This window comes from Mchenga conophoros, linkage group LG17 (assembly GCF_057382185.1).
Source record: "Mchenga conophoros isolate Kocher_MC1m ecotype Shallow Benthic linkage group LG17, M_conophoros_male_GT1.1, whole genome shotgun sequence".
NCBI lineage: Eukaryota > Metazoa > Chordata > Actinopteri > Cichliformes > Cichlidae > Mchenga > Mchenga conophoros.
Genome location: NC_140542.1, coordinates 17,381,128 through 17,404,210, shown reverse-complemented (window position 1 = coordinate 17,404,210; position 23,083 = coordinate 17,381,128). Strand labels below are relative to the sequence as shown.

Sequence of the window (23,083 nt, the reverse complement as noted above, 5' to 3'; positions counted from 1 at the left end):
CAGCAGTGAACAGGAGTCCTGCATGACTGAGAAGTCCTTCACAAGCTCCAGATGCAGGAAGAGCTGTACTGATTTTGATCGACAGCTTCTTGATGTGAGGAACGCCATGTAATAGATCCACACCTCCAGTGAATGGACATGAAAGGTACCTCTCCAGCTCCATTGCTTCTGGCTTTCCTGACCCCATGGATCCATCATCTTAGCCAGTTAGGCCGCTGTTTGTGCTGGCCTCATTCAGCTGGCCTCTGAGTCTAGGTGATGTCTGATGAAGTTGAGACCTGTGGAAGATGTATGGTTTTCAAAAGAATTAGGTCTGGTCATTATAGTGCTGTATACACTGCCAAGCTGCAGATGTTTGGCAAGAAGATTTGATCACACTGGAGATGTTTTTACTAACTCTTGTAGAAAAACAAAATCTTGTCATTCATATCCCGCACAAACAGTTTGCAATGAATTCCAGATTAAGTTTAAAATAAGAATGCGTGCAAGGCTAAGCAGTGCTAGCCAATGTTTGGCTGTTACTCTGGGAAAAGACGAGAAAGACAGTAGTGATGGGATTTCCGGCTCTTTTTAGAGAACCGGCTCTTTTGGCTCTGAACCGGCTCTTCAGGTTGTTTTGTTGCTTTAATTAATTTATTATTAACAATAATATAAAATTATGCACAAAAGGAATTACTAATGTTAAAAAAAAGTGGTTTTATTTATATATGTTTATATATAAATATATGCGGTGGCCCCTAGAGACAAAACACGTACAAACTCCAAAACACATTTCTAGCATTAACTGAACTTCCAAAACAGAGCTACCTAGATCACTTAAATTACACAATTGAAAGCATATGTGTTTTGTTTGTGTATTTATCAGTGTTGGGTAAGTTACTTTAAAATAGTAACTTAGTTACATTACTAGTTACTTCTCTCAAAAGTAACTCCGTTACTTCAAGTTACTTGTTACTTTCAAAGTAACTAGTTACTAGGGAAAGTACTTTGGTTTTACTCAGAATTCTCTTGTTAATGTGTTGCTTCCATTACTTTGCCAGTCTTCTAGCTTGCTTACTTGCCACAAGTGCACTGTGCCACCTACCAATAGAAAGGAAAAGATAATGTGCATATTTCCACGAGAGAAATCCCACGCCTGGACCGTCATTGACTGCTGCCATGATTCTAGCCTACGTCACAGAGTCATGTGCGCCTTTTACATCCAACACAAAAACTGCAGTCGTGGTGCTTTCGATTGTACTCAGAACTCGGAAAATCTGCCTTCTGAATAGGAAGATGTAGGTAACACCAGACTGCAGATGAGCTGCATACAGGGCTGGACTGGGACAGAAAATTGGCCCGGGCATTTTGACTAGAGACCGGCCCACCATTATAGGAAAAATCATAAAGCCTTTGAATGAAAACAAACACTGTTGTGACAGTGATGTGCACTGTTTTGATGGTATATATGCATCAATCTATCAATCGTTTGTTGTAAGATTCAGATAATTATTTTTTAAAAGCTAGACATTTTAAATGAGAATAAGAAAGAAAAGTATTTCTTTGTGCCCCCCTCTCCCTGTTAATGCCCTACATGCCCCCCTGGCAACACTTTGCTAGACCCGCCCCTGCACAGTTACCAGCTGTCAGCTACATAGAAAAGGATCCTGGTGTTATTTGTCTCTCAGAAACTGTTCATAACTTCCCTTCAACTCATTCATGTCACCTAAAAGGTAAACCTGTTTCTCCATCACCTGTTCAGCTCTGATGATTCAGTAAGGACATCTCCTGGTTTCATCTTCATGTTTCCCTCTCACCACATATCCAAACCGACATCATGACCAGCAGCTTTTACAGCTGTGGCTCCAGCAAACATCAGCTGATACTAGAAATTAATATTAAATAAATTCTAACAACAGCTGATCAAGCTTAAACGCGCTGCTGTTGTTTAGCGCGACATCCGCTGGTTTCCTCTTTCGGCGCAAAGTGGGAGATAAATAAACAAGAGAGCCGATCAGCTGATCACTGATCAGTTTCATGATTGAAGTAGAAACGGGAGAGGGAGGGGGAGAATGAGAGAAGAAGAGGCAGCTGTGCAGCAAAGACACAGAATAACTCCAGCTTTGTGCCTTTTTCATTGTAGCTGAATTACGGGACAAACTGTTCCTTTTCACCTCAATAAGAAACGTGTAATATTTTCTCTGAATAGCAGACGGGAAGGTTGGCAACTCTAATAACTTATGAACAAAATAAAGTTCAACATCATTAACTTCATAGCACCCACCCAGCTGTATAGAAACTCCGTCATGCTAGCTAGCACGCAGTACGGAAAAAGTCAGAATAACGAAAATAAACTCCACCTAAACTTGGTTCATATCTGACCCAGAGAGACTGCAGGTCATAACTTCTTACCTGAAGTTCAGTTCACACTTGGACCGACGGCCGCCTCGGGTCTCTTTTCCTTCTGCGTCCCTTTTCCTTCATCCACCTGCTGGCTTCCACCACTTGCTAATGTTATTGAATCTGTGGAAGCTCCGCGATAGCCACCACACGAAGTAACGAATAACAAGCCTATCTAAATCCCAGTAACGACTAACTCGTTCCTGATTTTGGCATAATAACTAGTTATCGTGCTCGTTACCACAATAATAACGTAGTTACTGTAACGCATTACTTAATAACGCGTTAGTCCCAACTCTGGTATTTATACACAAGAACTCATATATATGCAAATAATTTAAAAAAAAAAGTGTGAGAGAGAGGGTGAGAGAAAGAAAAAAAACAACCCACGGCTCGCGATAAGGAGCCGGCTCGCGTCGTTCACGTCAAAGATCCGGCTCTAAGAGCCATTTCATTCGCGACCTACACATCACTAAAAGACAGTGATGGAAGCCGTGACTGGAGCTGCGATGTAGCCTATATAATATTTAAATTGTACGAACGTGATAATTATGTGTATTGTAATAACGTGATATTATATTGTTCAAACATGAAAGGTATATTGTACTAACATAATAGTATATTGTACAAACATGAAAGGTATATTGTTAGAACAATATACTTTTCTATTTTTCTTTTGCCTGGGTGGCATTATTTTTTAAAAAGTAACAAGTCGAATTTTGCAAATGTAGCGGAGTAAAAGTACAGTTTCTTCTTCACAAATGTACTCAAGTAAAAGTAAAAAGTATTGTGCAAAAAAGGTACTTTAAAAGTACATTTTTCTCAAAAACTTACTCAGGTAAATGTAACGGAGTAAATGTAACTCATTACTACCCACCTCTGCTGAAGACCACAGAGCCAGTTCACATCATTGCTTTATAGTTTGTTTTTATTAGTTGATGTAGCTGCAGTTCCTCTACCGTCCGGCAGAGGTCAGCCAGGAGACTCTCGGGTCAAAATAGCAGATAAATATGTTTACATTTCTGTGGATAATTTCCCTTTAATAGCTCTGTGGGTGGGTGTGGGGGTCCCGTTGGAATAGGAACGTTTAGCCAGCTGTAGTTCTGGGCCAGCCAGTCTTCCAGATTTTAGAGTAGAAAGATGCAGTTTGAAAGTTGTTGGTCAGCAGAAACAGTGAGAGCTTTTTAACTCACATAGTCACACATCCGCGCACGCACACACACACACACACACACACACACACACACACACACACACACATATATATATATATATATATGTATATATATATATATATATATATATATATATATATATATATATATATATATATATATATATCTCACGCACGTGGAGTGCGCGCGCCTGAAATATCTGGACTAGGAGGAGCTGACCTCCTGCAGACTCCTTGCAGAGAGGGGGAAAAGCAGCTTCCTCCTGTTTGTGTGCAGAAAAGTTGGAGGAGAGGACGGACCCAGGACCTGAAACCTGACGACGGAGCCTCCTCCTCCTGCTGCTGGCTTTAACTCAAACCAGATGGTGTCCCGCTACTCCACAGCAGCTCCAGCCTGATGCGTGGCTCCAGCACAGGAGGTAAAGCAGTTTAGACGGAGTAGGAGAGGATAATGAGGGGAGGACGGCGCAGATTTGACTTCGAGGAGTCATACAGTGTCCATTTAAAGGAGTGAGCTCGGAGTTTGCGGAGTTCGTGGCTCCTCCGTCTGATCTCAGGTCCCGCACGGCTCAGCAGCACGGCAGTCACGGCCTCTCTTGCGCGCTCACCCGTGTCTTCGGGTGAGCAGGACTTTATTTTCTAATGAAGGATTCAAACTGCGCATGCTCTGTGCTGACCTAAGTGGGCTCAGATTGAGCTGACGGAGGTGATGGAGGTGACGGAGGTACGGTGAAGCTCGCCCTCCGGTGATGCGGTGCGTCCCGCTGCTCCGCCGGCGCTCCGGCCCGCCCCTGCTGCTGCTCGCGCTCCTGCTCGTACTCTGTGTGTACCTGATGGTGGGGGACGAGCCGGTGCGGTCAGATGTGTGCTACAAGGTACCCTCGCTCCAGATGTTGACCCGCAGGTTTGTGTGCACTCTGGAGGCTCTGCAGAGACACGCACAGGTGAGCATATCTGCGTCACACCATGACGTCATTCTGAGTGGCCCATAATGACCCCCACCAGCATCAGTTTAGTAAAGCTGCTCACCAAACTCAATTAAAACAAAAGCAAACATTTAAGGAGCATCTGCACTGAGCCAGTGAGATTCAGGCACCTGAGGGCTCCGCCCCACTATCCCATCACCAAATGTCAGGCTGTTTTTATTATTTCCAGAGTCTTAGATGACCGTCACCTTTCAAACACTATATTTTTCACTCCAGTTAAACTCTGTCAAACTGTACTCCACTTTATCATGTGTCAGAGTTTAGTGAAAATCATATTGTTTTAAAACTTCCTCAAATGTGTTTAGATTTCTCCTAAGGCGCTTTATTACTGTACTGTCTCATTGGTTCCACATAAACTTTATTATTGAACCCAAAATGACCCCAAAGCTCTGTTTTAACTAAAACACTTCAAATACATGTGAACGACCCTGAGACAGCAGAGTGGAGTGAACTCTTCTTAAAACGTTTTGATATCTGAATGGACTTCTGAATGCATCCACTGGAGGAGGATTCCTGCTGGGCCGAGGCTCCTTCTGTCTCATTGTTGCTATATTTTTAGACAGAGACGGATGAACGACTGTGAGCACGAGGGTTTTATTTTACCACGGGGTGACTGACAGCTGCATGGACCAATCAGAGCCAGCCAATCCAGTTGGCATGTGTTCTGGGTATTTTAAGTGTGTCCTGGTGCTTGGTGTCCCGATAGAAATATTTCTGCCACGAGGATCCAGTTTCTGACAGATAACAAGAGTGTAAACATACACACACACTCGCATGCATACACACACACACGCACACACTCACAGTGTTTGTTTTGTTTTATGAGGGCTGTAAACTCCTGTCTGCTCATCCTTCACCTTTTACTGAGTGTCGTGTTCAGAGGTCAGAGTTGGAGTAACGCTGAGGCTTTAATGAGCTTTCACTCCATCTTCATCTGAAAACTTGATAATGAGTTTAGATTTACACCACTCAAGAAGAGCTGTAACATCTTCGTAATGCTGTGGCTCAGTAAAACTTTATCGATAAAACATTTTGCCGACCCACAGGACGGGAACATCTGAGAAGGAATTTATTATTGAGTCTTTATGCATGAAGACAAACAAACTTCATCAATACATCTGAACGGTCTTCATTAGCGTGTAAGACGTAAAAAAAATCCTTTAAATAAAGGTTTGAATGTTGTATTTCTGCTGTGTGTGTTGTTCGACCTCCGCAGAATTAAAGCGACAGCAGAGGAGGGCTCACCGTGCAGGTCACCCTGAACACAATGGTCTCCACAGACTTCAGGGTACTTCTGAGTATTCTTGCAGGATTCCTTCTCTTTCAGAGTATTTTGGGGTCTTTCTCAGTCTCTCAGGAGGGTTCTTTCCTGAGTCTTTCAGGTTTTTCTGAATGCTACAGGTATTTTGTGGTATGTACTGGTGTCCGGGTGATGCAGGGCCTGATTATTCCACCTCTAGGAAATTCTAGGCTCTGTCTTTGTGTCTTCAGGGTTCTTTGGTGTGTCTGATGTTTGAGAGGCCGTCCCTAGTGTCTTCATGTGTTATGAAACCTTTTAAAGTCTTTCGGGAAGTTTCTGGGCTTTTCTTTGACCATTCTTCAGGGTCAAAGGTCGATGTTGTTCTTGTGTCAGCTGACTCTCAGCTGTTGGCCATCAGCTGTTCATTTTTTGGGTTCCTCCCCACAGCTTCCAGTCAGACGTGAGGATTTACTGCTGGGAGCAGATTCTCAACATCTATTTTAATCCAGTCTGACAGGAGCAGAGGACCATGACAAGCACACCATGTTACCTCATGAGCTCTCAGAGGTTTGAAAAGACTCTGACTAACCAGAAAATACTGTCCAGTCCATGGGTGATGGTCAGTGGGTCCTGAACGGGTTAACGTAATTGAAACAGTTTGATCCATCAGCTGGACTCTGATTGGCTGTTTGGACAGGTTAATTAAAAATGTGTGTTTGTCATTTGGTTTAATATTTGCTATAATGACATAATTCTAATGTATTTATGTGTAAAATCATTTCTCTCATTTCTAATCCTGTAGCAGTGAACACGCTGGGATCACAGATCACGTTAAACTGAGTGAGACATTAAAACCGGGGAGGGGGTGAGATGAGGGTGTTTTGGGTCATGTGACTCAGTCCATCAGTCTGGAATGTGGGCTTGATGGTCTGATATTGCTCCTCCTGCTGAGTTAATCTGGAATTTTCTCTGTAAAAATCCCAGTTGATAAAGAACTGTCTGTGATCGATCTGTCTGGAGTCCAGACAGCGGAGCGTTGCTGCCTCGTTGTGTCAGCTGACAGGAAGCTGAAGGTGTTAGATTAAGCATAACAGGAAGCAGTGTGAGGCTGACATCACAGCCACTGACCCGACAGGAAAACAGCATCCCAGCCTCAGAGCTGCAGGCCTGAGCTGACTGCATTTCTTCTTCTTTGGTGAGAAGAAACACCTGACAGGCTGTGTGCAGACAGCCATCATCAGAGCGGCAAGCTGACCTTAGTCTGAGGGCTAACACAGCTTCATGGTTTAAATGTTCATCTCTGAGTGCTTCATGAACTGGAGCTCTACCATGCCGGGTGTCATTCAGCTGTGTCAAACTCTCTTAAAGCTATCACAAAAATGTTCTCCACACCAATTTGTACTTTTGTAAACTCTGTAACATATTGTATTATTTAAAGAGTTTAGTCTATTACTGTCTTGGAGCAACTGTAACCCACATAATTTCCTTAGGGATTAATAAAGTATTCTGATTCGTATTCTGATTCACACGAACTCCTGCCGCCCCCTCAGTTGCAGCTCTCGTCTCAGAGGACCCCCCACCGGCGCCGGGCCGTGGTTCTGACGGGGCGACACCCGACCTCAGACACCGAGGTCCAGCTGTACCAGAGAGTCCTGCAGCAGATGGACTACGAGGTCCACCTGTCCAGATACGCCGAGACGAGCAGCTTCCTGAGGAGCACGCAGGGTAAATATACATCTGAGGGGGTGCTGTGCTGGCTTCAGGTGCTGCTGGGAATATAAACACTCTGAATCTGATCCTGAATGAACCGTTCTTTAAACATTTCAACCTGTCAGAAAGACAAACGCGCGCGCGCTTGCGCGCGCACACACACACACACACACACACACACACACAGAGAGAGAGAGAGACACACACACACACACACACACACACACACACACACACACACACACACACACACACACAGAGAGACACACACACACACACACACACACACAGTCTCTGTATATCAAGCATGTAAACAGTGTGAGCGCGCTCAGACGGCCCCGCCCTGCTGGAGCTTTAAACAGCGACATGAGCGAGCAGAGGTCAGGGTTTCCTGTGGGTGGAGGAGGGTGGAGACTTCCTGTGAAAGCAGATGGACCTCAGCAAGTGTTTGTGGAAAATCACTTCAGTAGTGGATGTCACGGCAGAGAAACATGAGCATGCACAAGACCGAAAAATGGCCTGTTACCACAGAGGGGCTTCCATGCTTCCTGTCACTCTGGGTTTAACCCCACCCACTTTGCCTCAAAAAAAACAGACCAGAGGGTCATCCAGCTGCTGATGTCAAATTCAGAGATGATTTATCAACAGCACTGAACATCATGAACAATTCAGGGAGATGTGAGGGTAACAATGATGATGCAGATTTATTCACATGTTCATTACCACATCAACTGAATCCTGTGGAGGCAAAGAGATCTGAACCTCTGATTGGATGATTCTATCAGATATTTTCTTAACACCCTTCATCAAAGATTCATCACCATGTTTCCTTTCATTAGGTCAGTGTTAAGAAACATTATATCAGTATCACCAGAGGCCTTGTTTACACCATCTCTGTAAGAACATGTTGGCTTTAGTCATGTATTATTATTTATTAATTACACAATAACCTAGCCTCTACCTGAACCTGTAGATCAGAGTAATAAAGACTTCACTGACTGGCTTATGTGATCAGAGGCAGGCACATTATTGTGTTGTCTGTGTCCCCCTATGTTTGAGGAGCAGTGAGACAGTAAAGCTTGAGGTTTAAGGAGAAGCTGAGAGAAACCTGAGAGCATGAAGTGAAGCTTTCTGCAGACCGAGGACGACAGGAAGCTGGAACGGGAAGTTCCTTTAGCTCATGTTTGGTCATAAAACAACACAGAAAGAGACTAAGCAGAAGCTCAACTCGTCTTCACTGTAGGGGGATGGATGGATGGACAGACAGATGGATGGACAAATGGATGGATAGACAGAAGGACAGATAGAGGGAGGGATGGACATCAGGTTTAAATCTGTGTATTATTGGTTCACAGCATGAGCATGGTCTCACTGTTGAAGTAAAGTTGTCTGTGTTGAACATCCTGCTTCGTTCTCTTTCTGCTGAAACCTAACAGCTCCAGCAAAAAGCCCACCGCAGAGCGTTTCCTGTCAACAATCGCTTCCACATGTTCCCGTTTTCTTTGTGTAAAACAAGCAGAAAAGGCCTCCGGTGGTTTTGGATTCTGTGGTCTTTCACAGTTAAAGGAGTTTGGGGCGAGCTGGGACTCGTGCAGGTGGCTCTTTTATTCTCTCTGAAAGTGTGACGAAGACGATGTCCCTCACAGGCTGCCGTTGATTTGAGTCTACCTGACTGACGTGATTTGTCGCTTTGTGAATAAAGCTTCACTAAACTACAGGTGAGGCTTCTGTGTGTCTCCATGGTTACAGGCATTGGTGGGTGGAGCCTCCTGCTGTGCCTCAGCACGTCAGAGCAGAGCTGTCTGAGGAGGATCTCCTTCTCTCACCTGCAGCGTCATCAGACGGTGAGCCCCTTCTGTCCTGTCTGTGTCAACTGACGGCATGTTTGATGACATAACAGCTAAACTGTGTGTGTGCTCAGGTGAACCTGCTGCCTGGGCTGATAGAGGCATTTTCAAACATAGGTGGAGGTCTGTGTCACTTCTATACACACTTCCAGCTGACAGGTAAGTCTGCAGCAGGTAAATCAAATCAGCTTATTGATCTAGATTAAATGTGATAGATCAGCTGATTGTGGCCTAAGTCGCATGATCTGTGCTCATCCAACATGAGACATTACTGCCAAATAAGAGCACTGCCTGGAACTGAGCTTTAATCTGAAGGTCTCAGCTAACCTCTTGCTGTTTCTCTCAGAGTCTAGTTTACCCATGAACCCTCATGCCTGTGGATCGACCAATCAGAAGGTGGAGATTCCTCTGGACAGGTTTGTATGTGACCAGCTGACAGGAAGTTGTCTGAGTTCTGTAAGGTAACGTTTCTTGTTTCTCTAAAGTTTCCCTGACAGCCAAGCCCAGCCTCCTGCTCTGGTTGCCATGGTGAATGTTTATGTCCTGGTAACCTCAGTGACCCCGCTGACTTCTTTCCTGCATGACATCAGCGTGGTAATGACCATTCAGCATCCGAGGGGCCGACCTGTGAAGGTAAAACATGTTCCTGTGTAGGACTTGCTAACACTTCACTGCTAGCACATCCTCTTTCACTTGCAAATCAGTTTCCCATTGGGGACGATAAATTATCATTGACCACTGCTGTTAGCCTTTAGCTCATCCTCTTCCTGTCAGCTCAGGGACTTCCTGCTGCAGCACCTTGATCCAGCAGCCTCCCATCAGGCTTTGAGGCAGGTGAAGCAGGTGATAAGTAAAGTGCTGCAGGCGGCTGCAGCGTCGACCAATAAGAAGCAGCGAACCATAAGCAGGTGAATTCTGAGCTGAAACTCTTAACTTTACTTCCTGTTTCACAATCCAGATTCAGTACACACCTGTCTGTCTGCAGTTGCTTCAAACTGCAGCTAAAAGTAGGAAGGTAGAAAGAAATGAAGGTAGAAAGAAATGAAGGTAGAAAAGTAGGGAGCGAGTAAGAAAGAAAGGTGGGTAGAAAGGATGGTGCAGTGTCTGGGTGTCTGTTTTGGTTTCAGCTGAAAACTTGAAAATGCCTCAGACTGGATCTGTCATGTCTACTGAGTGTGTGCAGTCTGCGCCCAGTGGTGGCTCATATTGTCACTACTGTGTGTTTCAGGTGTCTGTTGTGCTTCCAGCTGCTCACCTTTACTTTGTTCTTCAGCGGCTCTGTCACACCTGTGGTAGTCCAGGTAAGAGTCTGACCATTATCTTTTCAAGTTCAGCTCAGCCTTCCAGCTGGTCTTCAGAGACGTTCTGCCTCCTCTGGGTGAAAGGTCTCAAACTCATGAAGAAGAGAAGAAGCTTCAAGCTGCTGAGACACCTGGAGGTTGAGTTACATCAGGGTGGGCAACTCCAGGCCATGAGGGCCAGTGTCCTGCAGGTTTTAGATGTGTCCTTGATCCAACACAGCTGATTTAAATGGCTAAATTACCTCCTCAACATGTCTTGAAGTTCTCCAGAGGCTGGTAATGAACTAATCATTTGATTCAGGTGTGTTGATCAAGGGTGATATCTAAAAGCTGCAGGACACCAGCCCTCAAGGCCTGGAGTTGCCCACCCTTGAGTTACATGATGACCCAGCAGAGCTTCCGTCTCTGACTGGACCTGAGAATAACCACACTTTACTGGACCTCAAACATACAACCAGCCTGAGGTGTTCAGGTGAATAACCAGCAGAGGGCGCCTTGACCTCAGCTGCTCTATGATTGGTCTGCCTCTCCTTTTCAGGTGGACACACAGTTAAACGTGTCAGCTCTGAGCAACGATGCCTTCGACCAACAGATCACCAAAGACCTGATCCTGGAGGACACGCTGGACTTCCTGCTGCCGCCACTCTCACACCTGTCCTCACACACACACCTGTCCTCGGAGAGGGAGGGGAGCCAGGTGAGTAGCGTGTTGTCATTAAAGGAGTAGGAGTTTTCCATGTCAGGAAAAAAATGAATGAATAAGTAATAATTAATGAATACTTAATGCAAAAGATAACAATAAATAATCAATAGATTCTCAATAAAATGTGTAGAAAAAGAATAAATATTTTAATAAACTAATAAAAAGCGTATTTTTTTGAATAATTAACCAAAACAAATAAAATGAAATAAATAAAAGCATTAGAAACACTGAGTTTAAAATGAATTAAAACTGATGGACATCCTACAGACATTTATTTGATTCATAAAAAAAAAAAAAGATTCTGTTTGTTTTTATTAATAAATGAAAAAATTAAATGTCACCCACCTGACTCTGTGTGTGTGTGTGTGTGTCAGTACGGTGGCTGTACAGGGACACTTGGCGTCTGTTTGTCTGAAGACGAGTTTCTTCTTCTGCTGCACTTTCAGTTGCTGATGAAGACCTCATCAGCGTTTCAGCCGGTTAGTTAAGCCCCACCTCCTTCATCATCTTCTTCTTCAGCAGTGTTAACTGTGTGTGTCTGCCTTGTTTGTCCCCACAGCTCTATCCCAGTGTTTCCTCCTCCTCATCCTTGCCTCGTGGCCTCTCTGACCTCCTGACCCAGATCGAAGGTTTCTACAAGCTGAAAACGAACAGGAGCTGCAGGTAAGAGGCTCACAGGTGTGAGATGATCCATTGTGTGTGAACTTAGATGTTCACTGAAGGGTTATGTCTGATGTTCCCACAGGACAGACGAACCGCCCAGTCAGCAACCAGCTCTGTCTTCCTCACAGGACGAAGGTGAGATGTGGATTTTAGACCTGTCCTGACATCTGGAAACACATGTGGTCACATGATGCTGCTCAATCTATACAACCTGTTCTAGGTGTCACAAGGCGACAGGCAATTACACCTGTAGAGGTACGCGGTCTGTCACAGGGCTAACACAGACAGCCATTCACAGCATGTGAGAGAAGCACAGGAAGAATGTGCTCATCGCTGGTCCTGGTACTGCTCATATCTGTCACACTAATGTAGATATGGACAGACTCACTTGTGCCTCCTGGTGGCGGTAGGACAAATGGCATTTGTTTGCAGATGGAAAAGCATCAGCTCACTGACGGTTATCTGCTTTAACGTACAAGTGGAAGTGAAGCTGTGGTTAGTGGATGCAGTTTGCAGAGGTTTTCTGATCCATGCAGCCAAAGTGTGATCACAGCATCCGCAAAGTTTTTTTCTTTAACGGAGTTCCAGCTTCAGCCTTAGAGGATGATGCTTGGTTTCTACCTGAGGAAACAGGAGATGGTTTTACCCCCAAACAGGTTCAGGGGCTTCCTAGCGGGACTTGCTCAGTACTCTACTGTGAAAGCTCTGTTCATTAGTGGTGGGTGTCATGGGTGAAGTGAAGTAGAACCTCGAGATCGAACGTCATGCTGATTCTTCTGTTTCAGGTCTCTGTGTGGACCCCCACCTTCGACAGATCTACACAGACCCCCCCCTCATTCTGAACCCCCCGTTCCATCCCCTGGTGAAGGAGTACCACGCAGAGGTGACCTTTGACACCATGACAGTTCGGATCCGGCCGGAGCCTGTCAGCTCGGCCTGCAGGATCCACCTGGATGAACACCGAGGACCCAGGTGAGACCAGGACTGTAAAAACCAACAGGTTACAGCAGAGAAGGTGCAGTCGAGATAGTCCTGAATGAAAGGAACCTCGAAATGTGACATTTGATTGGACAGCATGTTTAAGCAGACAACAGATGTACTTCCTTTATTAGATTCTTTTAACACATTTCTATTGAAGTAAAATCAGAGCATGAACTGCTTTATAGCATTCGCCATTTTGATTTGGGGCATGAAGCAAGCAGCAGCCTACTGACAGCAACCAGCTACTACTACTTCTCTTCTGGGCTTTAACTATGCTGCTAACGTCTGCTGGAGTCATGGTTTGGAAACAGGTGCCATCAAGGGAGGACTCCCTGTCATGCATTAGCATTATGCTGGGCTTTTATAAGGAAAAAGGAAGGGACACAAGAGTTGTTTTATTTCAGTTTAGATTTGTGATCCATGCTGGATATATGAAACTCAAATAAAATGTGAATCTGGCTTTGTAGCTCCATTTGCTCCTTTTCACAGAGGATAACCTTAGAGCACCTCCTTGCAGCCACTTTTACAACAGCAGGATTAACAAGAAGTTTCTTCCTTCAGGATGGCGAACTACCCGGTTGGCCTCGGCAACAGCAAGATCAGCATCCTGGTGATGGACGGCAGCCACCCGGAGCCTGTTATCATGTCCATCTACACTGTCCACGTTTACAGGGAGAGTCGGCCCAGCCTGCCCATGTTTGGATATCACGTGATGTGCAGCTTTGTGCAGGTAGGAGCTTTTCTGTTAGCTGGTGGACTGCAGGATGTGTGACATTCATTTCTTCAAACACAAAGTCTCCTTTAAGTTTGTATTTTGCTGTTTCAATGAGGTTGAAGGCATCAGTTATATCCAATGTTCCCTCTAAGCTGCGCGCGTGCGCAATTGCGCACTGCTGGCACGGTCTCTGCGCAGGAAAAATCTGCGTTGCGCACAAAAAAGAAATTCTAACCTGAATTGAAATTAATGTAAATACGTTAACAATTCTGTTTTGCAGTGTTAGTCAGTAAGTGACTGGCTGCTCCCGTATAGGATTAGAACCATTCTCTTATCCCATAGTCCAGCCAATCACGCGATTCACATTCACGTATATACGCAGCTAATCAACGTCGTTGACAGGCTATGACAGCGTCCTTATGTGCCGACACCGGTGTTTTAGCTGGCAAAGCGCCGTGGCTGATGTGGAGTGAAGCCACGTTAACAACGTGGACAACCATTGGAGATGTGAGCAGGACAGACGGAACAATTGATGGAAAAAGTGTGGACTTTATACCAGTTTTTAAATTGTGTTGATAGGCCAGGTAAAACCAGAGTTGTGATTAAAAAAATATGCAGTGTTTGTTTTTCTTCCTGAATACTATCGTTGTTTATATTTACTGTGGGAATGAACGGTAAAAACGGCATTTTATAAGGAAAACGCTCGAAAGCACTCTCCGCCTGTGAGCAAAAATGAAACCAACACCCCCCAGCCTTTCCCATTGGTCGAAAAATGTACCATGTCAACCAATCAAAACATGGCAATTAGTTGTTAAGAAACGGGAGGAAGTTTTAGGAGTGACGGTGGTTTTGTATGGCGTTATTTTTGTGCCACTATTCTGAGCGCACGTTAAAAAAAAAATTGAGCGGACATAAAAAAAATTGCATGTAAAAAAAACAAAACTGCAGTTGCAAGTGTTTAAGGAGAAATCTATTTTTCAGCGAAGAAATACGGTGGCCCTGAGAGGCCAAACGGACTGCAACTTCAGAAAACACTTGCAAAAAGAAAAATGCTGCAAAAAGAAAAACACTTGCAAAAAGAAAAATGCTGCAAAAAGAAAAATTCTCCATGGAAATGTTTCATACAGCTTTGTTTGACAGAAATGAAGGAGAACATATTTTGTACATCTGTTTCTACATGAGCTTTGTGTGATTTGATAAGTATCTGAGGCTGAGACCACAGGACTGTAAAACATGATTTTTGGGCTTCATTTCTCTACTGAACACTCATTTAAGATTAGCTAGTAAATAACAATTAGCTAATGTTGTTCATGAGACTAAAGTCATCTCACTTTGGTAATGTAAATATAATATGGCCAATATTATATTAATCATTATTAGTTATTACAGCAGTGAACATGAACTCTGTGCCAAACACTGAGCTTCAGTAAAGATTCAAGTTGCATTTATTTATATTTCCTATCACCTTAAATCTTCACTTAAAGACAAGTATCTGTGACAGTGTATCTATCCGGTTGTTCAGTCTGACGTCACTAGCCGTGTCTGGACCTAAACTCCGCTGCAGGTCCATATATCAAATGATCACTATGGCATTACTGAGAGTTGAAAAACTGTCTAAAGTCTTTCATCTTTAATAAAATGATCAGCGTTCTGCTCTACCAGGTGTAACAATTGAGTTTAACATCCAGGCATCCATGAAAACGGAATTTAGGACATTTAACGGAGTTAGAAGTTAGCAGGAAGTTAGCTTGCTAGCTTCTATCTAAATACAATATAGCATGTCCTGACTGCGGGGTTTTGGAAACAAATTAAAACGTACAGCTCTGTTATCACTTCCAGCATAAATGAAGACAGAAAACTAAAAAGCAGTGACTGAAGTTTGGCTAGGTGGTATATAATGATGTGCTACGTGACCGCTAGCGACACAGCTATGTTAGCATAATATAAACAAGCTAACTTTTTTTCCACTTGATAAAAGTTAATGTGAGTGTTCTCGGTGGTCAGGAACAAATGTAATCACATGGCAGGATGCTGTAAAAGGACCAAACTTCAGCCAGGAGAACAACTGAGATAATCCATCCACAATACGAGGTTAGTCATTCATATACTGCTGCATGGGCTGGGCTGTAGTTACATAGTAAGGTTTTAAAAACTGAGCTTAAATAAATGATTAGCGGTAATAAAAGCTGAGGGAGGTCAACAATGATCACTGACTGTTTTAGGAGCTTTTTGAGATTAAATAGAAGAAAATACAAAGCATTAAACATGTTAACAACACAAAAGCCATATTAAACGCAAACTACTTTAGACCCGGAAGTAGGATTCGTCACGTCATCACTGAACAACCGGATAGATGTACTATATATAAGAGACAAATATTGTTCTTTTAATATGTTGGCATTACTAAATTTGGCTCAATGCTTACATATATGTGTAAAAAGAAAATGTACAAGCTGTGATAACTGTTTCTGATAAAATGAAGAGTAGACTGATATATGAAATATTCCTTTATTGGGTGAGAAAATCAGACCATGTCATAACTGCTTTAAGTCATACAGAATAGATATCAGAGCCTTAAACAGGCTGACTTCTGCTAAATGGGTCAAACTGGGCAGAAAGTCTACAAACACATAACATCATTATAGAATATGATGTAACACTATAGATCAACTTACCTCAGAATATATAAAGCATATAAACAATTACAGCAATATGATGCAACAAACACTGCAGTGCTACTGATCCAAAATACTCAAAGCTTCATAGAACTGGAACAAACATTTATTTTTAGCTCCATTCTGCTGCTGATACATACTTTAGGTTTCTGAACATTAAAGTTGTTGCTGCCTTTCATAGTGTGTAACTTTAAGGCCCTGAGTACTTTCTCCCACACTGAAAACACTGGAATGATAATATTATTTGAACATTACCTAATAAGACTGATTCAGGACAGACAATTAGTTATTTTAAACTTTCCTAGCAGTCCTTCACAAACAGGGAACAGTCTGTCTATTCTCTCCATCTGTCAGCTGCTGCTGGCTCTTCCTTCTCCTCTTCCTCACACACTGCTGAGTTTGTCCTGGTGGATCATCAGGGGTGCAAAGCCTCACAGATGATGTGCAGCAGTGGGTCCCTCAGTCTGTCCTCACTCTGGACATTTGCAGTTGTCACACATGGAAATTAAATGTGTGATAAGCTGCAGGATTCAAACACAAGTGTAACTTATAAACACATGTTCATACTTTTATTACACAATCAGAGAGAAAGAAACAGAGAGAGAGTGCGGGACAGACAGACAGGTGACAGTCTCAGGTGTATACACTGCTACAAACAGGAGGATTTAGTGTTTGTGTTATTACAAGTGCTAAACAAGAAGAGTTCCCAGATGGTACAGTGGACACATGTGTGACTCCTGTGATTAAAGCATCTTTCTTCCAGCTTAACGAGTGAACCATCAGCTCGTTCAAACACACGTTAAAGTCCGTTTGGCTCGACACCACCGAACAGAGGCAGCAATATAACATAGCTAACATTAACAGTGCAGTGAATCCTGCTTGTGCCATGATATTCAGGACTGCAAACCGAGCAGCATCACTGACTTTCAGCCTGTTGTGTTTGTGGATATATGACTGACTTTAATTATCCATAGAATCATCACATTCTCTGTAGGATTAAGGTCAACTATTGAACGGCATATAAAGTAAAGGCTTTAAAACAAAGTTAACCCAAAGTACAAACATCGCTAATGTCACATAACTTTGCCGGCATGTGGCCAACAGCAATGTTTTAATGTTCTTCATTATTAAACATTTGCACATAAATAAGTGACATAATATTCAGAACTTACTTTTGAAAGTTTACTCTTTGGCCGCTCCGCTTCCACTTCTTTGAAGTGTCTCCCTGTCCCAGTGCACTTGTTAGCATGTTTTGGTTCGTGCAACTGGTCCGTCCGCTTATTGTGTCCCCAGAAACATTTCCGTTGTGTTGTGTGTGCTTTTGCAGCGTTTTTCTTTTTGCACCATTTTTCTTTTTGCACCATTTTTCTTTTTGGAGGTGTTTTTTTCTTTTTGCAGCATTTTTCTTTTTGCAAGTGTTTTCTGAAGTTGCAGTCCATTTGGCCTCTCACGGCCACCGTAAAGAAAAGCTAAATTTGAGTGAACAAACTTCATTGCTGCGTGCAAAAAATGTATTTCAGTGTTTGCTATTATCCATACACACACACAATAGCAGCCCCTCTCGCTCAGGTTTTGCATTTGCGCTCGCTCGCAATGTGTCAGCAATGTGTTGCTTGCGCTCTCAACATTTCTGCCCATGCACGCTCAACTCTTTCTGTCTTACTTCCAATAGTGTTAACATACTACAAAGGTCATGAACAAGATTTTTTTTAATATTTTCATTGTAAGTGGGCTAAAGCAGTTAATTAAAAGTAGTCTAACATAAATGTAAATGCTGTAATTTGATTATTTTAATAAACCATGTAACTTGGATGGATTCGATGCTGGTGTGACCACAGTGCACACGCCTGCTGTTGCTCACAGTGCTTCAAGGGACCGCTCAGGGAGTTTGTGTGTTCGCTCAGACACATGAAAAATTAGAGGGAACATTGGTTATATCATCAGTCTGATCAGGTCTGCTGAAGCTGCTCTCGTCACGTTAGTCACCAAAGATGAAGCTAACAGAGGACACAGAGGACTTCCTGTTTCAGAATCCCGGAAGAGCCCCGAAATGTTACGTTACCCTGAAAAATCCAGACGATAACAATAAGGCCTAATTCCCACCTGGCTTCCCACTCTGTGATAGTTTGATTGAATAATCCCTGAAAGCTAAATGGTGAGAAACACAGCAGCAAGCTCTTCGATGCCGTTGATGGAAATGGAAACAACCAATCAGGAAATTTCAGAGAGCTTTGTTATCAGGATGTTCATCATTTACAGCAAAATGCACAAATTCTGGTCCAATTACAGCAACGTTTTGCCACAGTCTGGCTGAAGCAGACTGTGTGGAGTGAGGAGGTGGACCCAAGTGCAGAGAACACAAAGCGTGGAGACAAACTTGATATTTACTGAACACGAGCCGTTTGTTAAAGGCTGGTTTTAAAAATACCAAACAAGGGGCAAAGGCAAAACTAAACACTAACCTAAACTGGGTGAACTAAGGCTAAACATTAAACAACTCTGAACATAAACAGGAAACCCTGATATGAAAAACCTTAAACGCAACAACTTGGCATGTAGACCTGGGAACATGGCATGACAGCAGACGATCAGATGAGGAATGAATGAAAACACACACACTAAATGCACACAGGAGGTTATCAGGGGAAGTGGAAACAGATGGGGAAACAGCTGACTGGAATGAACATAATGACAACTAGGGATGGGTACCAGTATGTTCTGACATAAGCGGTAGTAACCAGACCGAAAAGCAGCGCACATTTCGGTGCTTTTTTCCTGAGATGTCATACACTTTGGATTCTAGCCAATCATTTTACCTTTCCCAGGATAGTAGGCAGGCCCAGGTACGTACGTTCTTTTAGAGCAGAGCTACGGATTAAACATGCTCAAGGCGAAGCAGTCAAAAGTCTGGCTGTACTTCACAGCAAAAGATGCAAACTCAGCAGCCTGCAACAAGTGCTTTAAGGTGATACTGTGCAAAGGAGGTAACACCTCGAATCTGATGAAACACCTGGCGTAGCATAGCGTTTTTTTTCCCAATATTTTATTTTAATTTTTTCAGCATAGAAAACCCCATCAACAAACAAATACAGCTCAGGCGCTGAGATGATAGGGCAAGAAATAGCACAATAATAATAATCTATAGAGAAAGACAAAAGAAAAAGAAAGAAAACATTAAAATTAGAAACTACCAGTATCCATAATGAATTAAATGTCATGAATATGTAATAAACAGGGAAATTGCAGTGCCATGGTACATGTTTATACAACGTGAGCTTTCTCAAGGTGAGTACAAAACGGAGTCCAGGATTTTGAGAAAACATTTGCTGCAGGTGTTTGTAGGTATCAAACTTTTTCCAGCTGAATGACTGATAACATGTCATTGAGCCAGACACTGAAGGAGGGAGGAGCAGCAGACTTCCATTCCTTTAGAAAAAGTCTTTTCGCAATCATCATTCCAAGGTCGATTGGCACCCGCACAGTCGCAGGGATAGTTCTGGAACGTACACAGCCAAAAACTGCAATTTCTGGATTGGGTGAGATGGAAATCCCATAAGCTTTAGAGTACCAATTAAATATTTTGGACCAAAAATTGATCAATGAGGGGCAATGCCAGAAAGCGTGAGCCAATGTGCTCTCTGATGTTTTACATCTGTCACATATGGGGGAAGTTGAAGGATAAATTTTGTGTATCCGAACCTTGGAATAATGTAGCCGATGGACAATTTTAAATTGTATTAATTGATGTCTGCTGTTAACAGAGCAGGAATGAATTTTTGATAGGCATTTGTCCTATATTGACTCTGATATTTCCATGCCCAATTCCTCCCTCCAAGCATCTCTTATCCTCGTAGTCTGCACTTCAATGCTGGAGCATTGAAGTGCACTTCAAACAAATGTACAATTGTAGAAATCAAATGTTTGGAGTAAGGAGGGCTCAGGTACACCTTAAAAAGGTTATGTTCGTGTGGAATATCTTGGTAATTCTTCATATTGGATTGCATAAAATGACTTGTAGGTAACAGTAAAAATGTGAATGCGGTAAATCGAACTTTTGCTTAAACTGATTAAATGATGCAAATTTTCCATCTATATAAAGATCTTTGAATTTGATTAAACCCTTCTCCTTCCAAACATAGTAGGATTTATCATCCCAAGGAGGCAAAAAGGCATGGTTATCACATATTGGTGCCTGCACAGAGGAGTTTGGCAGTTCAAAAAAACCTCTAATTTGGTTTAAAATCTGCACAGATTGTTTCAGAACAAACCCCAGTTTCTTAAGACTCTCAGCCCTCCCTACTTTTGAGAAAAGCAGGGCCTTTAGAGAGGAGTCCCTTACAATGTCAGCCTCCATTTTAACCCAAAAGGGGATGTTGAAATCACCAAGAACTGGGGATGTCTGTTGCCAGAAGGTCAAGGCTCTTAGATTTGCAGCCCAGTAATAATGTTTAAATATTGGTAAACTCAGACCTCCCTCCAATTTGGATTTTTGTAGATGTAGTTTTTAAATCCTAGGATTCTTGTTGTTTCATATGTAAGAAGTAATAATTGAGTCCAACTCCTTAAAGAAAGAGGAAGTAAGATAAATAGGAAGATTTTGGCAAAGATACAGAAATCTAGGAAGAGAGACCATTTTTATGGAATTTATACGACCGACCATAGATAGGGGAAGAATTTTCCATGACTCGATGTTATGCTTTAATGTTGATAAGAATTCAGCAAAGTTCAAGCTAAAAATTAATTTGGGATCTTTAGGAACAGTTAATCCAAGGTATGTGAGATGGTCGTTAACTATTTTGAATGGAACATTACAAAGAAAACTTGGCAAACCGGTTTTAGATAAAGGCACAAGTTCACTTTTAACCCAGTTAATTGTATATCCTGAAATTTTGCTAAATGAGGTGACCAGATTAAGAAGGGATGGTACAGATTCTTCTGCATTACGCAGGTATAATAGTACATCGTCTGCGTACAAACTAATAACAGTTTCAACCCCTCCGACCAAGAGCCCTTGTATTTTTGGATGTGCTCTTATCTTAATCGCAAGGGGCTCTAATGCCAGAGCAAATAGAGCAGGGGACAGGGGGTAGCCCTGCTGAACAGAGCGCTGCAAAGGAAATGGCGCCGACCTCTCTCCATTTGTGAGAACTGAACAGATTGAATTTGCGTATACTAATTTTACCCAAGATATAAATATTTCACCAAACCCAAACTTCCGTAATGACTCGAACATATAAAACCACTCAACCTGATCAAAGGCTTTGTATGCATCAAGAGCTAAAATTGCTGCTCCTCTTGAATTACCATGGTCAGAATAGATGGTGTTGAGAAGACATAGCGTTTTTTTTAAAAACCGAGAAATGCACCATATTTGATAGCTTGCTGCAAGACCTCACACCGAGCACGTCTACTGCGGGTGTGGTGCTTGTTATCGGACCTGGTGTTAGCAACATCCCCCAAGAACCCGAAGAGTAGAGTCCTGGCCCCTAGCCCTGCCAGTGTAGCAGAAATGATGACGGATGATGATGGCAGCAGCAGCCCGTTTAAGCACCGGCACCGTTTCAAAAGTACCGGTTTGGCACCGGTATCAGATAAAACCCATCCCTAATGACAACACAGGGGAAGTGAAACTAAACACAATGAACATGGGACACCAGACCTCTTCGAAATAAAACAGGAAACATAATGAGACACAGACACAACACAAGCTTGGACACACAGACATGAAACACAAAGGGCGAGGGAAATGTAAACACACCAGGTGAAGACACTAGGGTAATCTAATAAACAATGAACAATAACAGCCACCTAGGCATAATAAAAATGAACTTATATAACCTAATGAACTTAAACATAAACCATAAACATCAAAATATATTAAAACTCAAAATGCTGAGTCAAATGACCCAGGATAGGGGCACATGTATTTGTTGTTTATTATTTTGTGTTGATTATTACATCAGTTTCACAGGCATACAGAATTCACTGTTATTTTTATAATAATTATTTTATTTCATTCTGCCTTCCTTGATGCTTCACCCCTCCATTATAAGAATTATATGACTTGGGGGTTTGTCCGGGATTTTGTAAAACAAGGTTGGAACAGGTGTATTTTGTGTGTTACGTCTGATTTCAAACCTTCTGCTTACTCCAGTTAGACAAAGTGAGTTGTTGCCTGGATGTTTGAGCCCTTTTTGAGTTTCCAGTGTTTGCAAAGGTAGGACAGGTGAGTGTCTGCCTGAGCTCTGTTGGGTTGTTTTTTGGCTCTTTTTGTTATCTTTTATCTGGTTTTTAGAGTAAGTCAGGGTACAGATAAGGTGAAGAGATGAGTTTGGCAGGATCTGCTGGTCATTTATTGTAACTATGATTGTCAGAGAGCAACACAGCAGAGCAGGCCTGGCACAGAAAACTCTGTCTGTCTTGACATCTGTTTCCTTCACACTTTACTGCTTCAGTAAATCTGATTGAATCTGATCAGCCTGATAAAAAAGCTCTGGGCTTTGCTCCAGGTCTCAGTAAACCATCTCGACGTGACCTCGACACTCTGAGAAGAATGAAATGTTGGCTCCGTTTGTTTCTGCCTTTAAATTCCTCTCACATCCCTTTGCGGCGCTAACAGCTCGACGCCTGCGGCGAAGCGTGAGCATGCATTCGCAAAGCTGATGCTTCTCCAACATCTGCACTCATTTCCATCAACTTCTCCTCTGTG

At 42.8% G+C, this 23,083-nt stretch overlaps 1 protein-coding gene across 1 annotated transcript in view; it reads left to right on the top strand.

The window, feature by feature from the left end:
• The first annotated feature begins 3,913 nt into the window (after positions 1–3,913).
• Positions 3,914–23,083, top strand: part of cped1 (cadherin-like and PC-esterase domain containing 1) — a 28,342-nt gene continuing 9,172 nt past the window's right edge. The window contains exons 1-14 of the mRNA XM_085251349.1: positions 3,914–4,497; positions 7,330–7,504; positions 9,239–9,333; positions 9,411–9,495; positions 9,683–9,752; positions 9,822–9,969; positions 10,111–10,244; positions 10,565–10,637; positions 11,176–11,334; positions 11,715–11,819; positions 11,900–12,003; positions 12,086–12,138; positions 12,789–12,975; positions 13,546–13,714. Coding sequence (XP_085107475.1) covers positions 4,303–4,497; positions 7,330–7,504; positions 9,239–9,333; positions 9,411–9,495; positions 9,683–9,752; positions 9,822–9,969; positions 10,111–10,244; positions 10,565–10,637; positions 11,176–11,334; positions 11,715–11,819; positions 11,900–12,003; positions 12,086–12,138; positions 12,789–12,975; positions 13,546–13,714 — 1,752 coding nt within the window. The 5' untranslated portion in view covers positions 3,914–4,302. The remainder of the gene's footprint in view (positions 4,498–7,329; positions 7,505–9,238; positions 9,334–9,410; positions 9,496–9,682; positions 9,753–9,821; positions 9,970–10,110; positions 10,245–10,564; positions 10,638–11,175; positions 11,335–11,714; positions 11,820–11,899; positions 12,004–12,085; positions 12,139–12,788; positions 12,976–13,545; positions 13,715–23,083) is intronic.